This window comes from Brienomyrus brachyistius, chromosome 18, assembly GCF_023856365.1.
Source record: "Brienomyrus brachyistius isolate T26 chromosome 18, BBRACH_0.4, whole genome shotgun sequence".
Lineage (NCBI taxonomy): Eukaryota > Metazoa > Chordata > Actinopteri > Osteoglossiformes > Mormyridae > Brienomyrus > Brienomyrus brachyistius.
In genome coordinates, this window is record NC_064550.1 from 1,559,946 (window position 1) to 1,584,171 (window position 24,226).

A 24,226-nucleotide genomic window follows, 5' to 3' on the forward strand; every position below is an offset into this window, starting at 1 on the left:
TGACCTCTAGCGGCGCCTGTGTTTATGTGATTTATACAACTGGTTTCAGTTTAAACCAGCTGTGATTTAGACTGCAGAAATAACTCTTAAGTCCAGATACGAGCGATGACCCAGAACAACATCTGTAAACGTTGAAGAAATCAGGAAGCAGAAGCAGGTCCCAGGCCGGTGTTACGGGAAATTCAATCTCCCCATGTTCCCTTATCGCGCGCTGATTTGAAATCATGACGTCACCCGCTGTACATTTAGGCGGTTTCTATGTCGTTTAATATCTTTCTATGAAAATGTTGACGTAAACAAGCGATATTTGTGAAAACATAGCATGTCTCTACCATGTTTCTGTGTTTTTTAAGATAATTAAAATGATTTAAATCGTTGGTATTAGTTGTTTCCTGTGTAAATACCGAAAACGGTAGTAGTACTTGTAAGACTTAACATGCATTATGCGTGACGATATTGTTAATTTCTAATTATATCTTAATTGTAGATACTTCCCAACCAGCATGGCCATGTGGGCCCAACAAAGGTTATTGAGACCTTCATTGTTTCTAACTGGGCATGGGCTTAGATTGGGCAATTCGAATGAGATCCATATTGGCCTCATCTGAGATGGATAGTTTTATTAGTATTGAGGTCCAGAGTGTCACGATCAGCGGGGAACGGGTAATCGCTTTGGCAAGCGAGAGAGCGTGCAGGCGGGCAAGCAAGCAGGCAGGCAGGCAGGCAGGCAGGCAGAATAAGGGGTAAACGGGGTTTAATCAAAAGACGGGGACCAGGATACGTCAGACGCCATCTAACATCAATGACGGATGAGGAACGAAGGCAAGACATGGACTGAAATAGACAAGACTGGGCTAACATAATCAGACACAGCTGGGTACGATCAGGGAAGCACACGTGGATAATCAGGGGGCGTGGCACACACGAGGATCGTACGAGCCGGATATGACACAGGGTTAGTGTGTGTCTGTTTTAGCAGGGGTACCTTATATTTTAGCCTTAACGTAATAATATTCCCCCTTAGAATCTATGCACAAACGTATGATTAATGGCTGAAAAAATCATTCAGATACCTGTTTTCATGTAAAGAGATTTGTATCACCAATTTGGTGTCCTGCAGTCTCTGCATCAGTGTGTTAGCATAGGAAATCATGCATCACGATGTTTTAATATAACTGAATTATGTTTCAATGGATACAGTTAAAGACATCGCTGGCAGCACTAGTTGATAAATGTAAGGAGTAACTTGCCTACAATTAAGTTAAGATAGAATAAACAATATTACACCGATCACGATACGTGATGCCCTACAACAATACTATCGTTTTCTTATCTTTCTTACCAGCAAACACCCATTACCATACCAAGGATTTAAATAGTTTATCTTTAAAGAATAAATTGCATAAATTGTTTGTCTACCGCCGCACATTAAAGGCATTAAAAAACATTAAACGACATCGAAACTACAAAACAGAGTGTGATGTCATAATTTCAAATCAGTGTGTGACAGGGGAACCATGGGGGAAGTGAATTCTCCTTAACGCCGGCCTGTGACCGGAAGTGAACGTGTAGCGGACGTGTTGTCATGCGCGTGTAGACCGAAGTAAGTCTGAGGCCGGAAATGACATGTCTTGAGCGTGTAGCCGGAAGTAAGCGTGTATGTTGTAGTTTGGGCGATTACCACTGATGTCAGAGAAAATAACTTTTTGCTTTCATCAAGAAGTGGTTTTCTTAGGTTATACATAGCTTAATAGTCTATTATAATCAAAATTCGCGTGAAATACATTTTGGTTTCCATTAAATGCAGCTGAAGGCAGGAGATCAGTACCGAGGGAAAGACGGCACTGCACCGGGGCAGGTGAGTGAAGCATGAATTGGCTTCACGGTCAGTGCGGAATAAACAGCCGCGGAGCCGGACCAGATCGCTTCGGACACCCGCCTCCGCAGTGGCTCCAACATGCACCGAAACGCCCCCGTGATGAAAAAGCCCGACAGTGATACCGTGTAGTGATACTGTGTAGGAAGTGTCCGCATTTTAAACGTCAGTGAGCTAAAGTTACAATGACGGATTTTAAAACAAATTGTGAATCAGCCGTCCTTCGCAGTATTGGGGTTATTAAAGAAGGCTTTAAAACCAAGGTAGTAAGGCTCATTTCACAGGGCCCATCAAAAGTACATTTAATTGTAGTTTCATGTAAACTTTTTGGGGATAGAGTAGAGCGGAGTATGGCTCTGCAGGTTATGACACTATGTCAAAGGGATCCCCAGCTTTCAGACAGCATCCATGCCTTTCTCTCTCTCTGACTCACACCTCCAGGTGGGGGCACTGGCCCTGTGTTGAGGAGGCCCATTCTGAAGCGCCACACCTAGTCAGTGCAGCACCATGCTGGTGACCAGCTACCTCGCATTCCTGCTGCTCCTGGCCCTCTGCCTGGGGCTGGAGCTCACCGCCAGGCGCACCGTGCCCACGCAGCCCGTGCCCACGGCCTCTACCAACCCCTCCTTCCGTAGCTTCCAGACACTCTTCTTGAGGGGCTACCTGCTGGCGCTGTGGGCCGACTGGCTGCAGGGCCCCTACCTCTACAAGCTGTACCGGCACTACAGCTTCCTGGAGTCGCAGATTGCCATCCTGTATGTGTGTGGCCTGGCCTCCTGCGTGCTGTTTACCCCCGCTGCCGCCTGGCTGCCACAGGCACTGGGTCGCCGGCGGACCTGCCTGCTCTTCTGCATCGCCTACTCTGCCTGCTGCCTCACCAAGCTCTCCCGCAGCTATTTCGTCTTGCTGTTTGGCCGAATCCTGGGTGGCCTCTCCACTTCTCTGCTCGCCACTGCCTTCGAGGCCTGGTACGTGCACCGTCACCTGGAGGTGCATGACTTCCCCGCGGAGTGGATCCCCAGCACCTTCACCCAGGCTGCCAGCTGGAACCACGGGTTGGCGGTGGCTGCGGGGCTGATGGCTAACCTGCTGGCAGAGTGGCTTGGCCTGGGTCCTGTGGCCCCTTTCCTGCTGGCCGTTCCATGCCTCGCTGCCTGCGGCTGGGTGATCATCTCGCACTGGGGCCAGGAGGAGCGGGAGAAAGGGCCGCAGGTTGAGAAGCCCAGTCCCCTGCTGGTGGCAAGTGCCGCTCCCTCGAGAGGCTCAACCCAAGCTCGATTCACACGGAGCTGCCTGGAGGGTCTGCGCTGCCTGTTGTCTGACCGGCGCGTGCTGCTGCTCGGGGCAGTGCAGGCCCTCTTCGAGAGTGTCCTTTATATCTTTGTGTTTCTGTGGACCCCAGTCCTGGACCCCCACAACCCCCCGCTGGGCATCATCTTCTCCTGCCTGATGGCAGCTAGCATGGCGGGATCGTCTCTGTACCGTTTGGCCTCCTCAGCCCGCTACCGGCTGCAGCCTGGCCAGCTGTTGTGCGTGGCGGTCCTGCTGGCTTTTTTTTCCTTCTTCATGCTGACGTTCTCCACAGTGCCTGGGCAGCCACGGCCCAGCGAGTCCTTCCTGGCCTTCCTGCTTCTTGAGCTGGCCTGCGGCCTGTACTTCCCGGCAGTGAGCTTCCTGCAGGGCCGCATCATCCCCGAGGAGCGTAGGACCGCCGTGCTGACCTGGTTCCGCCTGCCGCTGCACCTGCTGGCATGTCTGGGTCTGCTGGCGCTCCACGGGGAGGTTTCCGGGACGGGTGGAGGTGAGGGTGGCGCCGGCACAAGGCACATGTTTGGAGGCTGTGCGGCCATGATGCTCGCTGCCCTGCTGGCCGTGATCAGCCTCTTCACCCTAAGTCGGCATGACAGTGACCTTCGTTTGGAGGGAGTTCGGGGAGAAGGAGATATATGATTCCTGATAATCTGCTCCCCCGCCCCCCGGGATGCTGTTTGGAGAACAGACTGTGCACTGCAATGTCAATATGGCAAAATCATTTAAGCATCTTTGAGACATGAAGTTTGTACCTGGATGGTGGGGGATCGTGCTCTGCTTCATTACCAGTAGCAGGCATCTTCAGATCCTGGATTCCCCATCAAAGAGGACTCCCAGCACTCTGGTCCCTTCTGGTTTTCTCCTCTGAGCTGGACCACGCTGTTTCATGCCCACTGGAGGTTACAGCAGCTGTGAGGTTGCCAGCATCAGAAGAGAAGGCTGACGATGACTCATTTAGCGTCTTAAGCGAGCTCTAGAGAGAGGCCTCGCGGTACCCAGACTGCATCAGTGACACGCGCGCCATCCGAAAGCTACCCTCTCTGTGAAGCTGTTACAGTCAAGACACAAAGGTTATTGATCTCTAGTCGAGGGCTGAATCAGAGTCCATAGACTCTCTGTTTAGCATTTTAAAACATGTTTCAGTGGAAACTGTTTTATTTTGGTGAAAATAAAATGTGCCTGGAATCGAGTGTTTTTTCTTTAAATTCATGCAGGATGATTGTCTTTATGTTGCTTGTGTAGGATAATTTAATGACCAAAAGTAGGACTTGACAACTGATGAACATTTTAGCCTTTTACGCAGCATTGTTCAAATACAGTAAAACGTTGGATTGCGAGTAACTTTGTTTGCGAGTGTTTTGAAAGACAACCAAAAATTTTAAATAAGAATATTCGTAATATACGAGTATTACGTATATGCTTTGTTGGCCGAGTGTCACGTAATCACAACTGAGCCGATGGTTCACTCTCTCTCGCTACAGGATTGTGGGTAATTGTCTCCCATGCTTGGTCTCAGTCGGCAAGCCTCACTCGTATAGTCAACATTTAGTAGAAAAGCACCACCTGGATAAGGCCGTAGCAGTGCGAGCGATGAATCTGTTTAACGACAATGCAATGTCCACATTTCCACGAAATCGAAAAGGAGGCAAAAGCGGCTGTCATTGGATAAGTTCCTTGTTAAAGTCACACAAAAAGATTCCAGTAAGCCAACAGATAGCAGTGATTCTGATAGTTATAGTGAGTCGTCCTACAAAATAACCCTCCTCTTCTCTTCTCTCTCGTCTTCCTCACACCATCCGCGATTCTTTTAAAAGGTAAAATTCAGGTTAATTTTTTTAAATGTATTTTTACTTTATATTTTGTAGGAATATTTTTGGGTTGTGGAATGAGTCATCTGAGTTGCCATTATTTCTAACGGGAAAATTCGCTTTGATACACAAGTGCTTTGGACTACATGCATGTTTCCGGAACGAATCCGAGAAATCCGAGGTTTTACTGTAGTACTTTATTATTATTATTATTATTATTATTATTATTATTATTATTATTATTATTATTATTATTTATTTATTTTCTTCAGTGAGTGGAAAACCCATTAGTCTGATTTACAGCAGATCTTACCCTATGACAATGTTTCCCAATCTGGTCCCATTCGCAGTCCACATATCTGGTGGGAAGCTGAGAGGGAGCAAAAATGTGGATCGCCTGTAGATTCCTGAGCACCAGGTTGGGAAACACTGCCCTAAGGTTACACATCTTTACTCCTCCTGGAACAAACTGATCATCTGCTACTTTACTCTCTCCTTTCCTGGTCATTTGCACGAGGGTGGAGGCAGCACAAATTATCAAATTTGAATTTGAAAATTTTTATTTCAATCCTGCAACATACTAGCTTCCTGCAAGACTCTTAACCCAAATGATTTTGGTGTGTAAATATCCAGTTACTGGTTTAAAAAGTTGTGTAAGATATGTTAATTAAAATCTTTTATTGGAATATAATAAAGTAATATTTGGAAGTTTTTTTTTTATTTAATCTAATGCCCTGACACTTATGTTTACCACATATTCTTCCAAATCATGCCAAATCATGTCCCACAAAAAAAACTCTATCTAAACATACGGCATAATTAACTACTAAATATTTTGCTGAAACTGAAATTTTAAAAATTTGAATCTATGAAATCAATAAGATTGTCATGACTATTGGTCTGCTTTAATTTTTCTTAACTCCTAAACTTGCCCATAGCCCGATTTCACAAAGTTTAATAGCCAAGACTTTGATCTTTTAAAATATATTTTCCCAGTGTGACTGAAGAGTGAAATAAGATTTTGTCCCTATTCTCAAGAAGGAATGATCTCTGTTTATATATACATCACGTAACCCGTTTGTATTTAAGCAAAATGGAATTAGATTCTCTGGATAAAGACAGTATCAGACCCCCTGTAGAGAGACAGTTGGTATGGTCCCCGCCTCCCTCACCTAGATGTTGCCAGAACGTCCTTTTACCCCAGGGCGGGGGGATGTTGTTATGTATTAGGATTACCCTGCCCGTGCAGTATAAAGAGCATTTTAATCTCACTGGCTGACAGTTGCCTCTTTTCCAAGCGGCTGGTTCGAGATTTTCTCTCCCTCTGTCATTCTGTGAGCAGAAAGGACTCCAACCAAGTATCTCAAGAAAACTGCAGGAAAATACACAACCTAAAGAAGAATGTCGGGCATCTGAACCGGAATCATGACCCAAGGCAAGGTAAAGTATCTTTACACAGGAGAACTTCTGTTTCCGAGTTTCTGTAATCACAACATCCATTTACCCCGAATCCTGCAGTGTGTGGTTTTTAAATGTTTTTTTTTACACATTTTGTCATTCTTTGAGGATTGGGTGATGTCATGAATGGTTGGGTCACCAGAGAGTTTTATGTGCAAAATTATAAGTACGACGGCATTTTAACTACCAATGAATGTTTATGGACCTCGAACTTGATTCATGATAAATTGCTACTTGACTAGTTTTATATGTGTGAGTTTTTGAGATCAATTCTCGGATAAATATAGCAATTTACTGTACATACTATATGTGCAATTAAATAGGCATCGACTGTACCATCTTTTCATGTTTCAAACGGAACCCTCTGGCACGGCAAACAGGCAGCTTTTGGAAAACAAAGAGCAGCTTTCTGAGAAGACAAAACGGGCTTTGAGTCCAGCTCGGCCGGGGCGGGCATGTTTGTGAAGCAGCCAAGCTGAAGAAGACGCTGAAGTTGGTGAGAAGAGAGGAACCTGCAGTGCATTGAGACAACTGTGACTTTATTAGGACACAAACCGAGAGCAAGAAACGCGTGTGACGCCAAGATTGTGACAAAGTCAACCAACCAGAAAGGTAAATGTCCTGCAAAGCATAGTTTATTAAATAACAGGTGGTTGATTAACAAATGATTGATTGTTCTTTTTGTTCTAGACGGTTCTTATATACAAGACAGCAAGCTGGGAAGGCAATGAGGGTGTCACCCCCAAGCTATGAGGAGGCCACTACAGGTAACAACACTGCACATTTACCAGGATACAGGTACACATGTGTACCATGTAATAAAGGTGAAAGATTGGCTAGGTGTCTCTGTGATATATGTACATGTGTGAGCCATGTGATGAAGGTAAAAGGTTGGTTAGGTGTCCCTGTGATACAGGTATATGTGTGAGCCATGTGATGAAGGTAAAAGGTCGGCTAGGTGTCCCTGTGATACAGGTATATGTGTGAGCCATGTGATGAAGGTAAAAGGTCGGCTAGGTGTCCCTGTGATACAGGTATATGTGTGAGCCATGTGATGAAGGTAAGAGGTCGGTTAGGTGTCCCTGTGATACAGGTATATGTGTGAGCCATGTGATGAAAGTAAAAGGTTGGTTAGGTGTCCCTGTGATACAGGTATATGTGTGAGCCATGTGATGAAGGTAAAAGGTCGGCTAGGTGTCCCTGTGATACAGGTATATGTGTGAGCCATGTGATGAAAGTAAAAGGTTGGTTAGGTGTCCCTATGATACAGGTATATGTGTGAGCCTTGTGATGAAAGTAAAAGGTTGGTTAGGTGTCCCTATGATACAGGTACACTTTGCACTTTATTGATCCCTGAGGGGGAATTCTCTTTTCGCCTCCCATCTTGCTCTCTGTAGGTGGGAGCAAGCCTGGCAGCAAAGGGTAGCCACCTGCAGTGGCGCCCAGAGACTTAGGGGTTAAGGGCCTTGCTCAAAGGCCCACAGACGTGCCAAGGCCAGGCTGGAACCGGAGATCTTCCATTCACAGACATAGAGGCTTAGTCTCTAGTACACAAATGAGGCATGTGATGAAGGTGAAAGGTCATTTAGGGTGACCCTGTTCTTCCTGCACCATTCCAGGCCCCCGTGATACTGAGATGCTGACAGGCTTTGGCTGGGATGACAGAAACATCCGGCGAGTCTTCATCCGCAAGGTCCTCTTCATATCTCACATCTTCCATCCATAACCCTGAGTTTTTAGCAGTGGTGGGCGCAGCTAGCCACTAGGTACTACAACGGTATCTTAAATCTGACAAGTTATCCAGCTAAGCAAGAAATCTGGCTTTGTGTTACAGGCCCCAGTTCTTTGCTTAGTTCAGGGTACCACAGTTTAAATGGACTTCATCTTCATTCACTTGCATAAGACTATCCTAAATCCAACAAGTTACTGACCAATCAGATCTTGTGTTTACATGTAGTCAGCCAACAGCGTGCCAGACTGTTGCAGACACAAACACAACAGACAGGATCAAACATGTATGATTTTAGGGTTTATTCATTTACCTGCAAAACATGTTAGCAGATTTACAGTTAGTGGAACTGTTAATGAAAGGTATTTGGTCTGTTAACAGTTATCAAAGTTAACGGAAATACTAATATGCTAAACAGAAAGTTAGCTTTGCTGATTAGCGGTTAATGGATCTCTGCCCACCACTGGTTTTTAAAAATAGTAACACATATGAAAGTCAGATCATTATTATTGTATTTAAAGTGTCTAAAAAACATTAGTCTTACAAGTCCATAGTTTATTAGCAGTGCTGGCATCTATCAAATTCACACATGTACAGTACTAACATGCACCAAATTTATTCACCGATCAGCAAAACTAACATTAGCATTTGTTAGCTTGCATTTTATGGTATGTAAAGCTGCATTTGCCAGACCTCTTTTTCTATGTTTGTTTATGTTGTTTATGTGGGCTGTGTGTCATCATTTGTGTTCCTGCTGGTGTGGACACCATAATTTCCCTCTGGGATTCATGAAGTACATCTCAATGCTAATGGTAATGCTAATGCCATTGAATGTATGACTTCTCCTATGATGCATACGTCTCACACACTGTTACAGGTCTACACCATCATAATGATCCAGCTGTTGGTCACTCTGGCCATCGTGGTCCTTTTCACCTTCTGGTGAGTGCTGGTATCTGCATTGATCTGTACCTACATGTCATGCACCTTTGCAATAAGGAAATGACATATGACATTAACTCAAAGACACCTTCGATTAGCTTTAATATCAATGCATCAAATTGTGTTGCTAATGACTGCAGTTTGACGTCAACTGGTCCAGTAACTCATTGATCTCTAATCTGAATTAAATTGAGCAGAAATCTTCAAATAAGAGGTTTCTCCAGGAGAACCCACTGCCTTTGATTACCTGTAACTCCTGAACTGTCTCGTACAGTGAACCAGTAAAGATCTATATCCAGACCAATCCTGGGTGGTACTGGGCATCGTAGTAAGTGACTACTTTACCGTGATTTCACATACATTCTCTGTGTAACCTGCTCATTGCTGCCTACACAAACTACTAATCAGTTTTATTTTGTGGCTGTTTTATTGGTCAATAGTGTGTTATTTTTCATTACATACCTGACGCTGTCCTGCTGCGCTGAACCAAGGTGAGCATGAAGACCAAAGTAGTGATCAGGTTGTTTTATTGTCTGTGGCCTTGGGCCTCACTGCGTGTCATCCATTCCCCCACTGCAGACGGAGATTTCCCTGGAACCTCCTGCTCCTGGTCATCTTTGTCAGTACTCATCTGCACGCTGGCTTGTCCTTTATCAGTGTTTGGGGTTTGGCACCTGGACCCTGACTTTCTTTAGTCTGGATATAATTCCATACCTGGACTTGTGGGTTATTTGAGGATGAGGTGGAGATCAGATCTCCTCAAGCACTCAAGGGCCACTTACTATTTCATTCATTCGTAATTTGTCATTCGGCAGATGATTGGAATGTCACCCAATGTCACATTGTACCATATTTATGCAGTTATGCAGCTGGAAACAATGCAGCTGCTCTAGTAATTTTTTCCTCAGGTATACTGCAGAAAGGTGCCTACCCCCATGAATACCAATCCACTTACTATACAAACACATGACTGTTTTAGCAGCACAATACTAGTCAGAAGTTCGGACCCACTCATATAAAGGTTTATTTTTACTATTTTCTACCTATGATATCAAAACAATTCATGTGGGAACTATTAAGTGACCAAAATGTGCTGAACAAATCTAAACAAATTTAAATTTCAGATTCTCCAGGATAGGCACCACTTTGGTAACCTCTTGGTGGTCTCTCAGTAGAATGGTTAAGATTCCTCATTAGGGTTCATCACCCTCCTTCTCATATAGCCTGGAGAGTTGGCGGTCATTGTCATATGGAAAAACAGCAATTCATCATGTGGTTTTAGCTACAATTACTATTATGAAAAACAGCTAACTCAGGAGTATCCAGACTTTTGCCTGGTCTTGCATAAATATTTACTCATATATTATAGGAATCATTTTCCCTTATGAACAGCCTGGGTCTGGTTCTCATGTCTGAAGTTTATTTTCCTTTTTTGTAGTTATTTTTTTTTCCAAGCTAACTGCATATGTTCTGTTCCAGACACTCTGCCTCTCTTATATGACGGGCATGCTGTCCAGGTACAGTCCCTCTGCTGTTTGGCCTCTTTCAGCTCTTTCTGTCCATCTGCTCTGCTCACATGCTGCCATATCACAAATTCTCAACATGGCCTAAACAATGGCCTTTGTATCAAAATAAAACGCTAATGCTATTCTCAGAATAACCATTAGATGGCCTCAGAGTATCTTGTATCCTTTGAAAGGTATTTCAAAGCTATTATAGACTTTAGATATTGATTGTAGAGCAGAAGACTGTGTCAGGTCAATGTGTCTATTTCCAATTGTGTAATTGTGTTGCATCAGAAGACAGTTATTTTGCTATCATGCAGTATATTGACAAAAGTATTGGGACACCTGGCCGTTACACCTACTGGAACTTTTATGACATCCCACTGTAAATATATGGGCAAAGTTAGAAGCATAGAATTGTCCTAAATGTCTTGGTATGCTGAAGCATTAAGAGTTCTCTTCACTGGAACTAAGGCGTCTAGCCCAACCCCTGAAAAACAACCCCATACCATTATGCAGTCAGGTACTGTTCACCTGGCATTTGCCAAACCCAGATTCGTCCATCAGGCTGCCAGACAGAGAAGCGCGATTCATCACTCCACAGAACACGTTTCCACTGCTCCAAAGACCAGTGGCGGCATTCTTTACACCATACCATCCGACCCTTGACATTGTGTTTGGTGATGTGAGGCTTGCATTCAGCTGCTCGGCCATGGAAGCCCATTCCATGAAGCTCCCAGTGCACAGTTTCTGTGTTGCAGTTAATGCCAGAGAAAGTTTGGAACTCTGCAGTTATGAGTCAACAGAGCGTCGGCGATTATTACACACTGCGCGCCTCAGCACTTGGCGACTCCGCTCTGTTTTTTTTCGTGATCTGCACTTTGCGGCTATTTCTGTTGTTCCTAAATGCTTCCATTTTGCAATAATACCACTTACAGCCGACCGTTTAATGTCTAGTAGGGAAATAATTTCCTTAGACTTGTTGCAAAGGTTGCATCCTATGACAATAACACACTTAAATTCACTGAGCTCTTCAGAACAACCCATTGTTTCATAAATGTTTAATAACCCGACTGCTTGGCTAGGTGCTTGATTTTATACACCTGTGGCAATGGGTCTGAATGAAATAGCTGAATTCAATGCTTGGGCAGTGTGTCCCAAAGTGTCCCAATAGTGTGTCCATATATTGCATATGGGAGTGGACAAATTGCAGAAACATTACATGAAAATGGACTTTAACAACCGCTAATTTACAAATGAAACTGAAGCAGTTCTAAAAGCACAGGTGACTCCCCATTACCGGCTCTTTGACATTAATATATTGTTGGGTGCTTCTGTTATTTGATCCACCCCTGTATGTGACGTATCCTGCAACACAATGTGTTACATCACACTTCACATGTAACATTTTTCCTGTTTCTCCCTTTTAGTTTTTATAATACCAAGTCTGTGATGATCTGTCTTGGTATCACGGCATTGGTTTGTCTGTCTGTAACCATCTTTAGTTTCCAAACCAAGGTGAGAAAGACCATGATTTAATTCACATGCCCTGGTGGAACGTGTATATCACTGTACGAATGTAGCTTTCTTCTACCGGAAGACTGTGCTGTAGATGAAAAATTAAACAATGTAACAATGGAAATGTAATGAGATGTTGAGAGACATTACAGAACGTATTACGGGATACGTGTCATGAGGCGAAGGACTCGTCATGGGATGTGTGGCAGAACGTGACCTTAAAAGACATCATGACCTTGCTGGACATGTGGAGAGTATCTTGTTTGCCTTGCTGGCTGCAGCATTTACAGTCTCTCCTCTCTCTTCCTCCAGATCGACGTGACTTCCTGCCAAGGTGTGCTCTTTGTCCTCTGCATGGTCTTGTTATTCTCCGGACTCATCTTCCTTATTGTGCTGCCTTTTGGATATGTAAGTATTCACAATGAAGCTCCTAAATTTATTCTTACTGTAATTTACCAGTACTTAACGGTAGCCCTGAACTCCTGCTGTAAATGCCCGTGGGCCTTCCTGTGCTAGGTGCCGTGGTTACACGCTGTTTATGCTGCCCTGGGAGCTTTGGCGTTCTCTGTGGTAAGGATGCTGGCTTTGCGTCAGACATCTAGTTGGCCAGCTCCATACACATCGCTCACTCTCTCCGTTACTCTCCTTTAGTTCCTGGCATTTGACACCCAGCTGCTGATGGGTAGCAAACATTACTCCATCAGTCCTGAGGAATATGTCTTCGCAGCACTGAACATCTACCTGGATATCGTCTACATTTTCACTTTCATCCTCCAACTCTTTGGGTCACAGCACGACTAATTCAGTTACCTGGAATCCCGGATGTCCATCACCTGCTTCTCGTGTGCTGGGGTGCCAGGCCCCGGCAGAGTAATCACTGGTGGGCGCTTGAACAAGGCCCTTAACCCCAAGATTGGCTCCAGATAGATGGCTGACCTTGCAGTCAGACCCCAAGCTTTGCTCTCACTTGTATGTTTGCGTCTTATAGGAGAGTAGGGTGGGATATGCGAAAACCAAAGAATTCCTATCGACATGGCAAATAAAGTATCATTTCATTGTGTTGCTGAAGTGGTCAAGTCGTTTATGGGAATATCAGGATCCTATAAAGGGCTAGATATTGGCTTCCAAATTAAGTATAATTATTTAACATGCAGTTAGTTTAATTATTCAAACTTTGCCTGTTCTGATCTGTAGTTCTGCATTGCTGTTTAATGTTATTGCCCTTGGTTGTACCTATTCATTGCGATGACCTATTCTATTCTATTCTATTCTATTCTGTTCTATTCTATTCTATTCTATTCTATTCTGTTCTGTTCTGTTCTGTTCTGTTCTATTCTATTCTTGCATGTTAAGTTATATAATAAATGCCATACAAAACACAGACAGTTCCGAAACAGCTCACCATACAACCAAATTTCAATGTCTGAGAAGCAGTTTTTGATATAAAGCAATACTTGTTAAAGTTATAACTTATGAAATTGTATAAAAGAGATTTTACTATATACATCATTAGCATTGTACGACATTTTAAAAATGAAATTTATTTTTAAAATACATTTTGGCATTTTGGTCACTGGTGGCATTGGGACACTAATGTTACATTTTAACATAGTAGTTTTTTTAATTAAATTGCTTCCTCTGGGTTAATGGTCATCTTAGAGAAAAGCATCACCATGGCAAGGCAAGTCCAAATTTGCTCATTTTATTTAATACATTTACAAAATTTTGTTACTTTGGCTGCACATAACGTACATGTCACTGGTGTTAGGTGCTGTAAAGGCTGGGTCATTGAATTTTTGTGTAAATAATTCCATATATATATATAATTGATTTTAAATAGTTATACAAGGTCACTCTACCCCCCCCCCCCCAATTAGGCAGCCATTAAAAAAAAACTTCCGTTTTAGTCAGCATGTCACTGTCACTGGTGTTACATTGTGTCTGTGACACCTGTGTCAAATGTTAATGTTATGAATGATCAGAACGATTAAAAAGCTAATATGGAAATTATGTGTTTGTTAATATGTTTCTGTTAATTTGCCCGTTTTATAAAATAAAATGTCTATTTTATCAAATAAAATTCTGTCACTTGTGTTACATGTTGTGTCTATGCTGCTATACTTCGGTTATAGAAAAGTTTAGTTATAAAATATATATAAAATATATGTAATTAAACTCTTAATTTTCATGTATGATCATGGGACATGTTAACAAACATATTGAGTTGGCTTACTTTTGGGATTAAAGAAACTAATTTTTCAAAATGTTTCCAACTCAATCCCCACTCCAAATGGGTAATGGCCCATATATCAAAAGTTACTTCTTAATTCGTTATTTCTAAGATCATATTAACATTATTTGTAAAAATTCCCAGAGCATTAATAAACTCCTCTACTTCGTATTGAGACAGTATTGCAGTATACGGCAGTACTTCTGTATTAGGGATCTCCCTAATATTTTTCCAAACTTAGGCATCGAATTTTACAACCTCGCACGGCACTACAACGCGTTTGCTTGTAATAAACGCTGCCTGAGGTTTGACCAATCAGCCTGCCGAATACTGGCGTAACCACGCGACACCGCGTTAGCCCAGCCAATGGAAATCGGCCTTGCTGGCGAATGCGTTTCAGCCATGTTGTGCGTTTGAATGAGGAAGAAGCGGGAGAGGTTGTCGGTTTTTGCTGTATTTTCTGTTCAAATGGTTTTTGAGTATTATCACAGACATATACCCTGCTTAAATTAGATAATCAAATGCAGACATAAAAGAAGAAGTCGGAGCTGTGTTCAGCAAAGGACTGATTAAATATCTGGGACATATTTTATATACCTCAACGTGACGAGCTACTTAGCTAGCCAATAAGCTAGCTACATCAAGGGAAACATATTGGGCTAGGCTAGGCTAGGCTAGGCTAAGCTAAGCTAAGCTATGTGAGTTCAGAGTGAGTGGAAGCGGACTTTCGGCAAGCTTTGACAGCTTGGTTGGCGCCGTTTTACGAGGGTTTCAACTTATATCTACAGAATATTTTCCGTATACACTATTTTATGATTTCAGAATATGTTTAATAAACTCTACGAATGGATCGGAACAGGCTTCGCCAATCTCCGCAACGGCGCTGCTTCCATCGACCATCCGGTACCAGGAACTCGGCAAGACGTTCAGATCAAGAGGAAAAGACCGATGAGCTGGTGACTAAGCCGCCGACTGTCCACCGACCTTCTTAGCGCTGCCGTGCCTTTTTAAAACGGGCTTATTTCAAAGTAGGCGCCCCGGAGCCGGCTGCTGAGGTGGGCGGGACGTGCGCTGTCTAACCAGCTAGATAAGCAGCACTACCTGGTGATAAGTTCTTCGTGTTTAATACTAATTTCTCAGATGAGTTACTGGCGGGACGTATGCTGCTTAACCGGCTACTTCAGCAGCACTAACCGGTTATAAGTATTCAGTATTGACATTCATTTCTCAGGCGAATTACGTAGCTTAACCAACTAGTTAAGCAGTACTAACACAGCATGGCCGGTAACTCGTCTAAACTCATCTGTGCTCGATTTCATTATTGTGTGGCGACTCAGTGGTTAGCACTGTCTCCTGACACCTCTGGGACCAGGGTTCGAGTCCCAAAACATTCCAGAAATAGATACTAAATTGCCCACAGGTGTAGATGTGCTACTGAATGCTGTGTGAGTGGGTCGTCCCCTGCTTTGCATCCGTAACTTCCAGGATAGACTCTGGACCCCCTGTGACCCTCAGTAGGACAAGGGGGTAGTGAAAATGGATGGATGGTTCCCATTTCAAATGAACTGTACTGTAACTAGCAGTGTCTTCTGTCACGCTTGTTTCACACCATAATGTGAAGACGTAGGGGGTGTCTAAAGCATTGCATTTAAAGTGAAGTTGATCATTAATTACAGATTTCCTTGGCTTGTGATCTGTACAATGCAATGATGTGCATTTGCTGTTTCCCAAAAGTGTGGAAGATGAAGATGCAGTTGCCCAAGAGGACAGGAGCACGAAGAAGTCTAGGATAGGTGTGCTTCTCTCATTGCGATTGATGTACCATTTTGGTTTTGTGATACTTTACGAATTTCACCAATGTTACCGATGATTTAAATGCCAAAACATACACAGTCTGGAAAAAAAGTGCCAATTTGTACCTTTGCTTGTCACTGGGGCTGTGCCTTCAAGGGTCTGGCAGTTGTACCATGGCTGTAGGTAAAGGTACCTTTTAATCTAATTTAAGGTACATAAGTGGACTCTGAGGAATATCCTCAAGGTACAATCAACATTAATGTACCCCCAATGGTACAAAAATGTTCCTCACAGTCAGCGGTGCACATAACAGAAGTACGCATTCGGCATCTAAAGTATTACATGCAGCAATTTCCTGTTGCAGCAGTGAAAATTCATACTTATGTTATGCGCATTTACGATGTTATGACAAATCACTGTGCATTTTAGCCTTTGTGGTGCGAAGGAAGTACGGATTAGTCACATAAAGGTCAAAATACGCTGTAATTTTTTGTCTTAACAGTGCAAATGCGCATTAAATAAATGCGGATTTGTGCAGCTATAGCAAGAAATTGCCACTTGTATCGCTTTATACGGCGCATGCGTACTTGCATACTTTTTTGCGTTCATTTACGTGCAACTTGGTTACAGCTGGCAAACCCATGAGGGTACAGCCCCAGTGACCTTTTTTCTGGCAGTGTAGTGTAAACGTGCTTCTGTACACTCGTGTTTGAAGTCTCACACACTTCTAGTCTGTAAGCTACCAGTGAGTCTCTTGGAGTCCATGGCATGAAGCAGGTAGGAGCTCGCTGTCCTTGATCTGCCCCTGCAGTGGATTTAATGGGCACGGTGAAGAATGCCGCCGAGGGCGTCAGGAACCAGAGCTCCAGTGTGGCGTCCTGGATGCGCACCAGTGTGATGAACCCGTCCCTGAGCACCATCCTGTCCCCTCCAGCTCGCTCTACGCTCACCATACCTTCGGACCTCTCATCTTTTCCAGCTCCATCCAGGTCTACCTGCAGAGGCCGAGAGGTACTTCATTCTCCCTGACAGCTTGCTGTCGTATGACGGCTTCGCTTCCTGCTGGGACAAGCCTTGTTTTTTTATTATTTGTTTTGAATACATCTCTTTCCCTCCTCTACACTTTCAGCATCTGGATAAGACCGCTCCTTCGCATGAATTTTTTGTTGTTCCTTCAACTGATGCGGCGTTAAAGTGTTCCTCTAAAACAGGTATGTACATAACGTTTAATAAAACGACCTGTTTCAGGGTAGCGTGCAGTCAGTTACACATGCAGTCAGTGTTTGCTGGTTTTGAGTGTTTTGTCTTCTACGTAGAATCTGTGAGGGTGGAGAAGCCTTTGAGTAGCTTAAAGAGCTGCAGAAGGCAGGTCCACCCAGATCCTCAGTTCAGCAGGATTTCCAAAACCAATGGCCACTCTGTCAGCCCTCCAGCTTGCCCGTGCCCTCGCCTGGGAAGGTCCCTGAATTTGGGACAGCGAAGGTCCCTCAGGTGAGGGAAGATGAAGACGATGATGATGTAAACCGCACCCTAGCTATGTCTCTCAAGGCTGGTTAGGGCTATAGTGATATGTTTATGCAAACTCTCCTGATATCTGCTCTGCAGCCAGCTGTCTGCACTGCAGGACGGTGCAAGACCCTCCCCTGCGTCCAGCGCCTACGAGGCGCCCTTTCCTGTGCGTGGGATGCAGCCGCCTCTCAGCCCCCCCTGCCATCGCCGAAGACGGCCGCTCTGCACAGCCCAGGAGGTCAGGCTCTGCTTGCGGGTTTACCCTTTGCCTTGCCAGTAGACCCTCATGTTCCGGGGCTACTTGCGTTGAGTGTAACTGGGCCCTCTTGCTGCTGTTCCAGTCGGTGCGTGAAGAAGAGAAGGAGGTCTACAGGCAGCTACTGTCCGTGGTGTCCGGGGGTCACTGTCCACTCTTCGGAGACGGTAGCTCCTACACTCCTCTCCGCTCTCACCGAGACCTGTGAGCATCACATCTTTCTAAATTCCTGTGCGTGTGTGCCTGTATCCGCGACTGCACGCTGTAGACGGCAGTTCATGTCTGTATGCGTCTGCGTGTGACTGTACACTGTACACAGCTGCTCATGGTTGTCTCCCCGGTTCTGTCTCCACTGTCCTGCAGCACCAGCTTCCTCACCTCCAGTCGTCGGCTCCTCCAGTGCACGTACTCTGCAGAGCAGACACAGCTGGGCACTGTGGAGCACCCCAGTTCCCCTCTCAGTCCTCAGGTCGAGTCGAGTTTGAGTTCCAGTAACATTCCCAGCCCTGCAGATGGGTCAAGTGGGACGGAGACCCAGGCACCCCTGTCAGATGTGGGCTCTGCGAGTCCAAACCCGGCTGCCCTCCATGACACATCCTCCCAGGATACACAGTCATTAGGTGCGTAGCAGACGAGCTGGGGGACATTCGCATAATTCATCACTGGCTGGGTGTCTGTGCGGCTGTTTACACCCATCAGAAATCAGATGGTCGCCCTGCAAGATTCTCAGATCTGCACAGACTCGACTCTTCAGCTACTCTCTCTTTTGAACTTCATTTAGCACAAGACGGAGACTCTGTGATATTTGTGAAGGAACAACAGGGCAAGGAAGCCGACGGCTCGAGGTGAGAGCAGGGCAGTGGAGGTGGGCGGACGTCCGGCGGCGCTACGTATCCGTGATGCTGTTTTCACACGCTCTGATTGGTGGAATCCCTCTGTTTGTGCAGCATTCCCTGTTTCAAGGCTGAGCTGTGGATCAGAGAGCTGTGAGTGTGGCCTATGAACTCCCTCTTTTATTAGTCACTGTACTGCTTGTGCCTCCTGCCTTCAGTCTGCTCATGACTTCAGACTGCCCGACTTGCTTCTCTACATGGCAGGACCAGTTTGTATGATTCTCGGGCCCGAGAGCGGCGGAGACTGATCGAGGAACAGGAAGCCCTCACTGCACGCCTCTTAAAACAGGTGGGTGCTGTTTAACTCCGGCTCTTCTGACAGGCTGTTCTCTCTGTCTGAGTGCCTGGATGGTCTGTAGCTTTGCAATTTAGTCTGTCACCAGTGTTAGATTAATCTGGAATTCACTTTTATAATTTCCAATTGCTTCTTATACCTGAAATAAGGAAGAAAAGCATGAATTAGGTTTTTTTTTTGAGGAAACGTTGCCAATTGGTTACTTTACTCCAGTACTTTAATGTGGCATCTAAGGGCGTCTGTACCAGGTACCATACTTTTCGTATTGAAAGTTCATTACTTGTGTAGGTTTTCCGCTGGTGTAAAAACTGATACTGGCGCTGAATGACTTCACAGTATGAGCAGGGTATATTATACTAATTAAAAAAACAAATTGGCTATAGTATACAGGGCTGAGCGTTATGCAGTATAAATGGCAACATCGCATGTTATATACATGCCATTCTCACATGGCGGGGTAGCTGGTTTGAGATCAGGCTTTTTCATACTCTCTGGACATTAGCACTGGAACATTTTTATTCAGTCATAGGAAACAAAGCTTAGCAAGTTTTACCATTTTAATGATTGCTTCTTTTCAGGATCTAGTATATGTTTAAAAAGTCGGTTTAAAGTTTCACCCCACTGCTTTTGCATGAGCGTTGCACGCGCCCCCTAGTGGTAATCAATCTCATCCTTGCTGCTTAGATCATTCCTAGCTGGGTTTGTGAGAATTTTTGAGCACTTTTTTTTGCTTTATAAATACCTCAATATTTATTGCATCAAATTCATGCTGCTTTTTTCTAATGCCTTGCAGCCCTAGTATATTGTAGCAAGTAGCGTATCTTTCGTTATGCCCTCCACATGTCATTGAGTCTGTGATTCTGACCAGATTGCACTGAAAACTTGGGTGCCTTTATTTGTCCACACATCCGTCACTGGTCTCGTTTTTTCTTTTGCGTAATTCATTGTCATAACTATGCTTTTTGAGGATGGTGGATGTATTTTGTGTTTTGCGAGGCAAGTTATTTGCATAACTTGTCGACAATGAAACCCGCTGATTTGGAACAGAAATCAATGATAAAGGGGAAGTACCAATTTTTTTGTGCCAGAAGTACGGTACCTGGTACAATAGAAAAGTCCTTTAAGTGTTTGACAGCCATTCATGTTGGTCACTGCGTATATACCGTACATGGATAAGAGCTACATGACTCCAAGCACAATGTCTCTGCCCTCCTCCTGGTGTTCAGACTGAGCAGAACATCTCTTCTGTCATTCCTCAGCGTCTGTCGGACGAGAGTCATGTGGTTCCCGGGGGTGTGGAGCTGCAGGTACGGGTCCCTCTAGAGAAGGAGGTCCCCCTGGCTCCCATTGTCCAGGATGCCAAGGCCAGCCAGGTGGAAGCAGAATTCCCCGAACTGACAGAGGTGAGTCAAGGGACTGGGCGCAAGAAGACTCTCTGATGCCATGCAGGATTTGCAGCATGCATGCTGTACGTTCTTGCAGGCCATGGAGGTGGAGATCAGCAGGGCCCTCAGAGGGGGCAGCCTTGATGAAGTTCTCAGTGAAGGTTTCCGGCTCACGATCACCCGTAAAGACCTGCAGACACTCAGCCACCTCAACTGGCTGAATGACGAGGTGAGGCATCGACAGCGTAAGACGGCCCTGAGCTCGGGGTGAACGACGAGGTGAGGCGGAGTCCGTGAGCCACATTCGAGCATCGATAGGGTAGAGATGGCCCAGACCTCGGACTGAACGACGAGGTGAGGCGGAGTCAGTGAGCCACATTTGAGCATCGATAGTGTAGAGATGGCCCTGACCTCGGGGTGAACGATGAGGTGAGGCGGAGTCGGTGAGCCACATTCGAGCATCGATAGCGTAGAGATGGCCCTGAGCTCGGGGTGAACGACGAGGTGAGGCAGAGTCGGTGAGCCACATTCGAGCATCGATAGGGTAGAGATGGCCCTGACCTCGGGGTGAACGATGAGGTGAGGCGGAGTCAGTGAGGCGGAGTCAGTGAGCCACATTCGAGCATCGATAGGGTAGAGATGGCCCTGACCTCGGGGTGAACGACGAGGTGAGGCGGAGTCGGTGAGCCACATTCGAGCATCGATAGCGTAGAGATGGCCCTGACCTCGGACTGAACGACGAAGTGAGGCTTAGTCGGCGTGCCACATTTGGGCATTGATAGCGCAAGTCGGCCCTGACCTCGGGTTGAATGAGCTGAGGCGACATTGATAGGGTCGAGACGGCCCGGGACTCAGAATGTGTTTATATACACTATCCAGAGGTAGAGCTCCGGACCCACCTCCCCCTTTTCACATCTTTAGGTTATCAATTTCTACATGAATCTGTTGGTGGAGCGAAGCAGACAGCCGCACCTGCCGTCAGTCTATACCTTCAACACCTTCTTCTACCCAAAGCTGCGGAGCTCTGGCTTCTCCGCGGTGCGACGCTGGACCAAGAAAGTGGACATCTTCTCCTCAGACATCCTGCTGGTCCCCATCCACTTGGGGGTTCACTGGTGCTTATCTGTATGTAGGAGAGACCAAACTTCCAGAAGCATCTCGTGCAGTGACCTGAAATACTGCAGCTAAAATATATTGCCTTTGTTATGGAAATGTTTTAGGGCACCATGCAATCTTTTCTCAAGAAAATCTGTCCTGACTTTGCCAGGTGGTAGATTTCCGGAAAAAGAGCATCACTTACTTTGATTCCATGGGTGGCAGCAATGATGAGGCCTGCAGGATCCTTCTGTGAGTGTTGGGTTTGGGGACCTGTCGCCCTGATGATGTGTGGACCTACGTTTCGCTATGCGGATGTATCAGCTGATCTTTGTTTCCTGAACCTTCACAGGAAGTACATAGAGCAGGAGAGCTATGATAAAAAAGGCCAGCAGCTGGGAACCTCCTCCTGGGTCCTAGAGAGCAAGAAGCGTAACGTATGTGTTTCATGGGAACGTGAGCACAGCTTCATGGGGGTTGAAGGCTACCTAACTGCCTTTTAATAATAGTTTCGTCAATGGCTTCTGACGTGAGTCTTTATGCTGTGGTAGGAGATTCCCCAGCAGATGAATGGCAGCGACTGTGGGATGTTTACATGCAAATATGCCGAGTACATCGCCAAAGACAGGCCAATCACGTTCACACAGGTGAGCATGCTCAGTGAGGTTGCCAGGATGGTGTACGAATGGTCATTCTTGTGCTTACTGAAATGCTTTGGTCTGCTGCTTTCGTTTTCCCTCGCAGAAACATATGCCCTATTTCCGGAGGCGGATGGTTTGGGAGATCCTGAACAGGAAGCTGCTGTGAAACATGGGAGGGTTTCCTGTGTGGGGTCACTGTCTCCAGCAGGACCTGTACGACTTGCCATCACTTCCACAGCAACCTTCTGTGTCACCAGGACTTTATGACCGCTGGAGAACCCCCAGGAGAATAGGGCCACTGGCTTTGCTGGACAAGTTCATTACACACAAAAGTTCATCTCTACTGCTTTATTTAAGGTGTATATATTTAGCTGAAATACCTCAATTGTTTCTCATTTATCTGCTTTTTGTTCTCCGGCACCCTGAAGCACCTTCAACATGCACCAACTTCATTATCCACTTCATCAAATTAAGTGTTTTCCGGCGCACTCAAACGCACACAACCATTTCTGTCATTGACACCAAAGCCATGACCCAGTTCTCCTTTCTGAAGACTGACAGCGTGCAGTAGAGTTGGGAACAATGTAGAAAATGTACTTGGGCTGTAAGCTGCAGTGACAGCGCCCCCTTCTGGTTCCAAGCCCCCTTGTCAAGTTCCCTGTCACCAGCAAGTTGTGGGAGAGTGTACGCCACTGGTTATGGAGCGTCCTGGATTTTTGATGCTACGGTCACCCTGTTAATTTCTGGTTTGTCACTGGGTGTGGCTGGGGTAGCTGGAGATGGTTAACTACCAGGTTATAACGGGTCAGCTCGTTAACAGAGCCAGAGTCTGGCAGCTCATGTATTTTTAACTGACTCAATGTGGAAATGAAACTGAAGCGATTTGTGGACAGATTATTTTATTACAGCCCTTTTATGAGGTTTTTGCAGGATATTTACAAACTTTTGTATATACAAAAGTAAAAGTTAAGTATGTTTCATCTACATTTTGTACCTTTTATCAGTTTTGTATCCAAAAAAAGATTTCTTTGTAGAAATAAATTCTTCAAGAAGCACTAGTACTGATGTATGTCATACGTAAAAGTCCAGCATAAATTAGTATTTAAACTCTGTGCAGTCTGGTAATTCATGCATGCAAAGATCATTTTCTATAATTAAGCTGAACATCTCAGAGCATTAGGTGAGGTCAGGTGAGACAGTATAGTAGAAATCCCTTTACTTTTTCTAATTGTCTCACACTGAGTGGTCAACATATGGCATATGGATATTTTTTTAGTTAATATCCTTTACTGCAATGTATTTAGCACATGTTACTAAGGCTTCGTTGCTATGAATTTCAGTCACCAGCTTGTTTATTATTTATAAGTGATTCTCAGTTGTGTGTTTACCCCCTTCACTCTTCGTACGGACCACATTGGGTCGATTTCATTAGCGATGAATCTGTAAGTGAAACTTTTGTTCCTGAATGAATGACTGAGAGTTACATTTAAAAAGCACTTTTTCAAACATCCAAAACACTTTACAGGAGCAATGGGGGGGCCACTTCCACCACCACCACTGTGTGGCCCCCACCTAAACCATGCGACGGCAGCCATTCTGCACCAGTACACTCCCCACACGTTAGCTAAGGTGGTGAAGGGGCAGGAGAGAATTCACCAATCAGATACAGGGGATGATCAAGAGGCCAAGGTGGGATGATCTGTTGGCTTCAAACTACCTGAAAGAGGCTCGTATTCAGTTGCACATTCCCCACAATGCTGTAATAAACACGTGATCCTGTTTGTTCCAAATACTCTTTGAGACAAACCAAAAACTTACTACGTGTGACTCGGCTGCTGATGATTATGTGGTACAATATTAAAGCTCTCTAACACAGGTAACAGCAGCTTCTGGCCAGTTCCTGAAAGGACAGACTGGAAGCACTGGAGATGCTTTTGTGTAGGGGTGGTTAGTGGCAGACTGCTGGTTTGGACAGTTGGAC

The 24,226-nt window shown here is 45.0% G+C and overlaps 3 protein-coding genes across 4 annotated transcripts; all 3 read left to right on the forward strand.

Annotated features, from left to right (window-relative positions):
• Positions 1-1,571: 1,571 nt before the first annotated feature.
• On the forward strand, positions 1,572-4,372 carry mfsd5 (major facilitator superfamily domain containing 5). The gene is made up of 2 exons (XM_048984562.1): positions 1,572-1,858; positions 2,318-4,372. The coding sequence occupies exon 2, from the start codon at positions 2,384-2,386 to the stop codon at positions 3,824-3,826; it is 1,443 nt and encodes a 480-aa protein (XP_048840519.1). The 5' UTR covers positions 1,572-1,858; positions 2,318-2,383; the 3' UTR covers positions 3,827-4,372.
• A 1,661-nt stretch (positions 4,373-6,033) lies between these two features.
• LOC125713468 (protein lifeguard 2-like) lies at positions 6,034-14,244 on the forward strand. The gene is made up of 13 exons (XM_048984631.1): positions 6,034-6,435; positions 6,834-7,065; positions 7,144-7,220; positions 8,073-8,146; positions 9,060-9,124; positions 9,399-9,452; positions 9,565-9,615; positions 9,704-9,743; positions 10,604-10,641; positions 12,060-12,147; positions 12,460-12,555; positions 12,664-12,717; positions 12,799-14,244. Exons 3-13 carry the CDS (start codon positions 7,181-7,183, stop codon positions 12,946-12,948), a joined length of 750 nt encoding a protein of 249 aa, XP_048840588.1. The 5' UTR covers positions 6,034-6,435; positions 6,834-7,065; positions 7,144-7,180; the 3' UTR covers positions 12,949-14,244.
• Positions 14,245-14,758: 514 nt separating this feature from the next.
• On the forward strand, positions 14,759-23,303 carry senp1 (SUMO specific peptidase 1). Of its 2 annotated transcripts, XM_048983002.1 has the most exons (18): positions 14,760-15,333; positions 16,112-16,170; positions 16,983-17,182; positions 17,301-17,382; positions 17,488-17,662; positions 17,777-17,918; positions 18,022-18,140; positions 18,300-18,556; positions 18,718-18,781; positions 18,884-18,922; positions 19,034-19,118; positions 20,384-20,527; positions 20,607-20,738; positions 21,431-21,634; positions 21,777-21,856; positions 21,957-22,041; positions 22,156-22,251; positions 22,349-23,303. In XM_048983002.1, the coding sequence occupies exons 1-18, from the start codon at positions 15,203-15,205 to the stop codon at positions 22,409-22,411; spliced, it is 2,157 nt and encodes a 718-aa protein (XP_048838959.1). In that variant the 5' UTR covers positions 14,760-15,202; the 3' UTR covers positions 22,412-23,303. The 2 variants fall into 2 exon arrangements, 1 of the variants encoding a protein (XP_048838959.1); XR_007383372.1 differs by lacking the exons at positions 22,156-22,251; positions 22,349-23,303 and having other exon boundaries at positions 14,759-15,333; positions 21,431-21,624; positions 21,957-22,000.
• Positions 23,304-24,226: the final 923 nt, after the last annotated feature.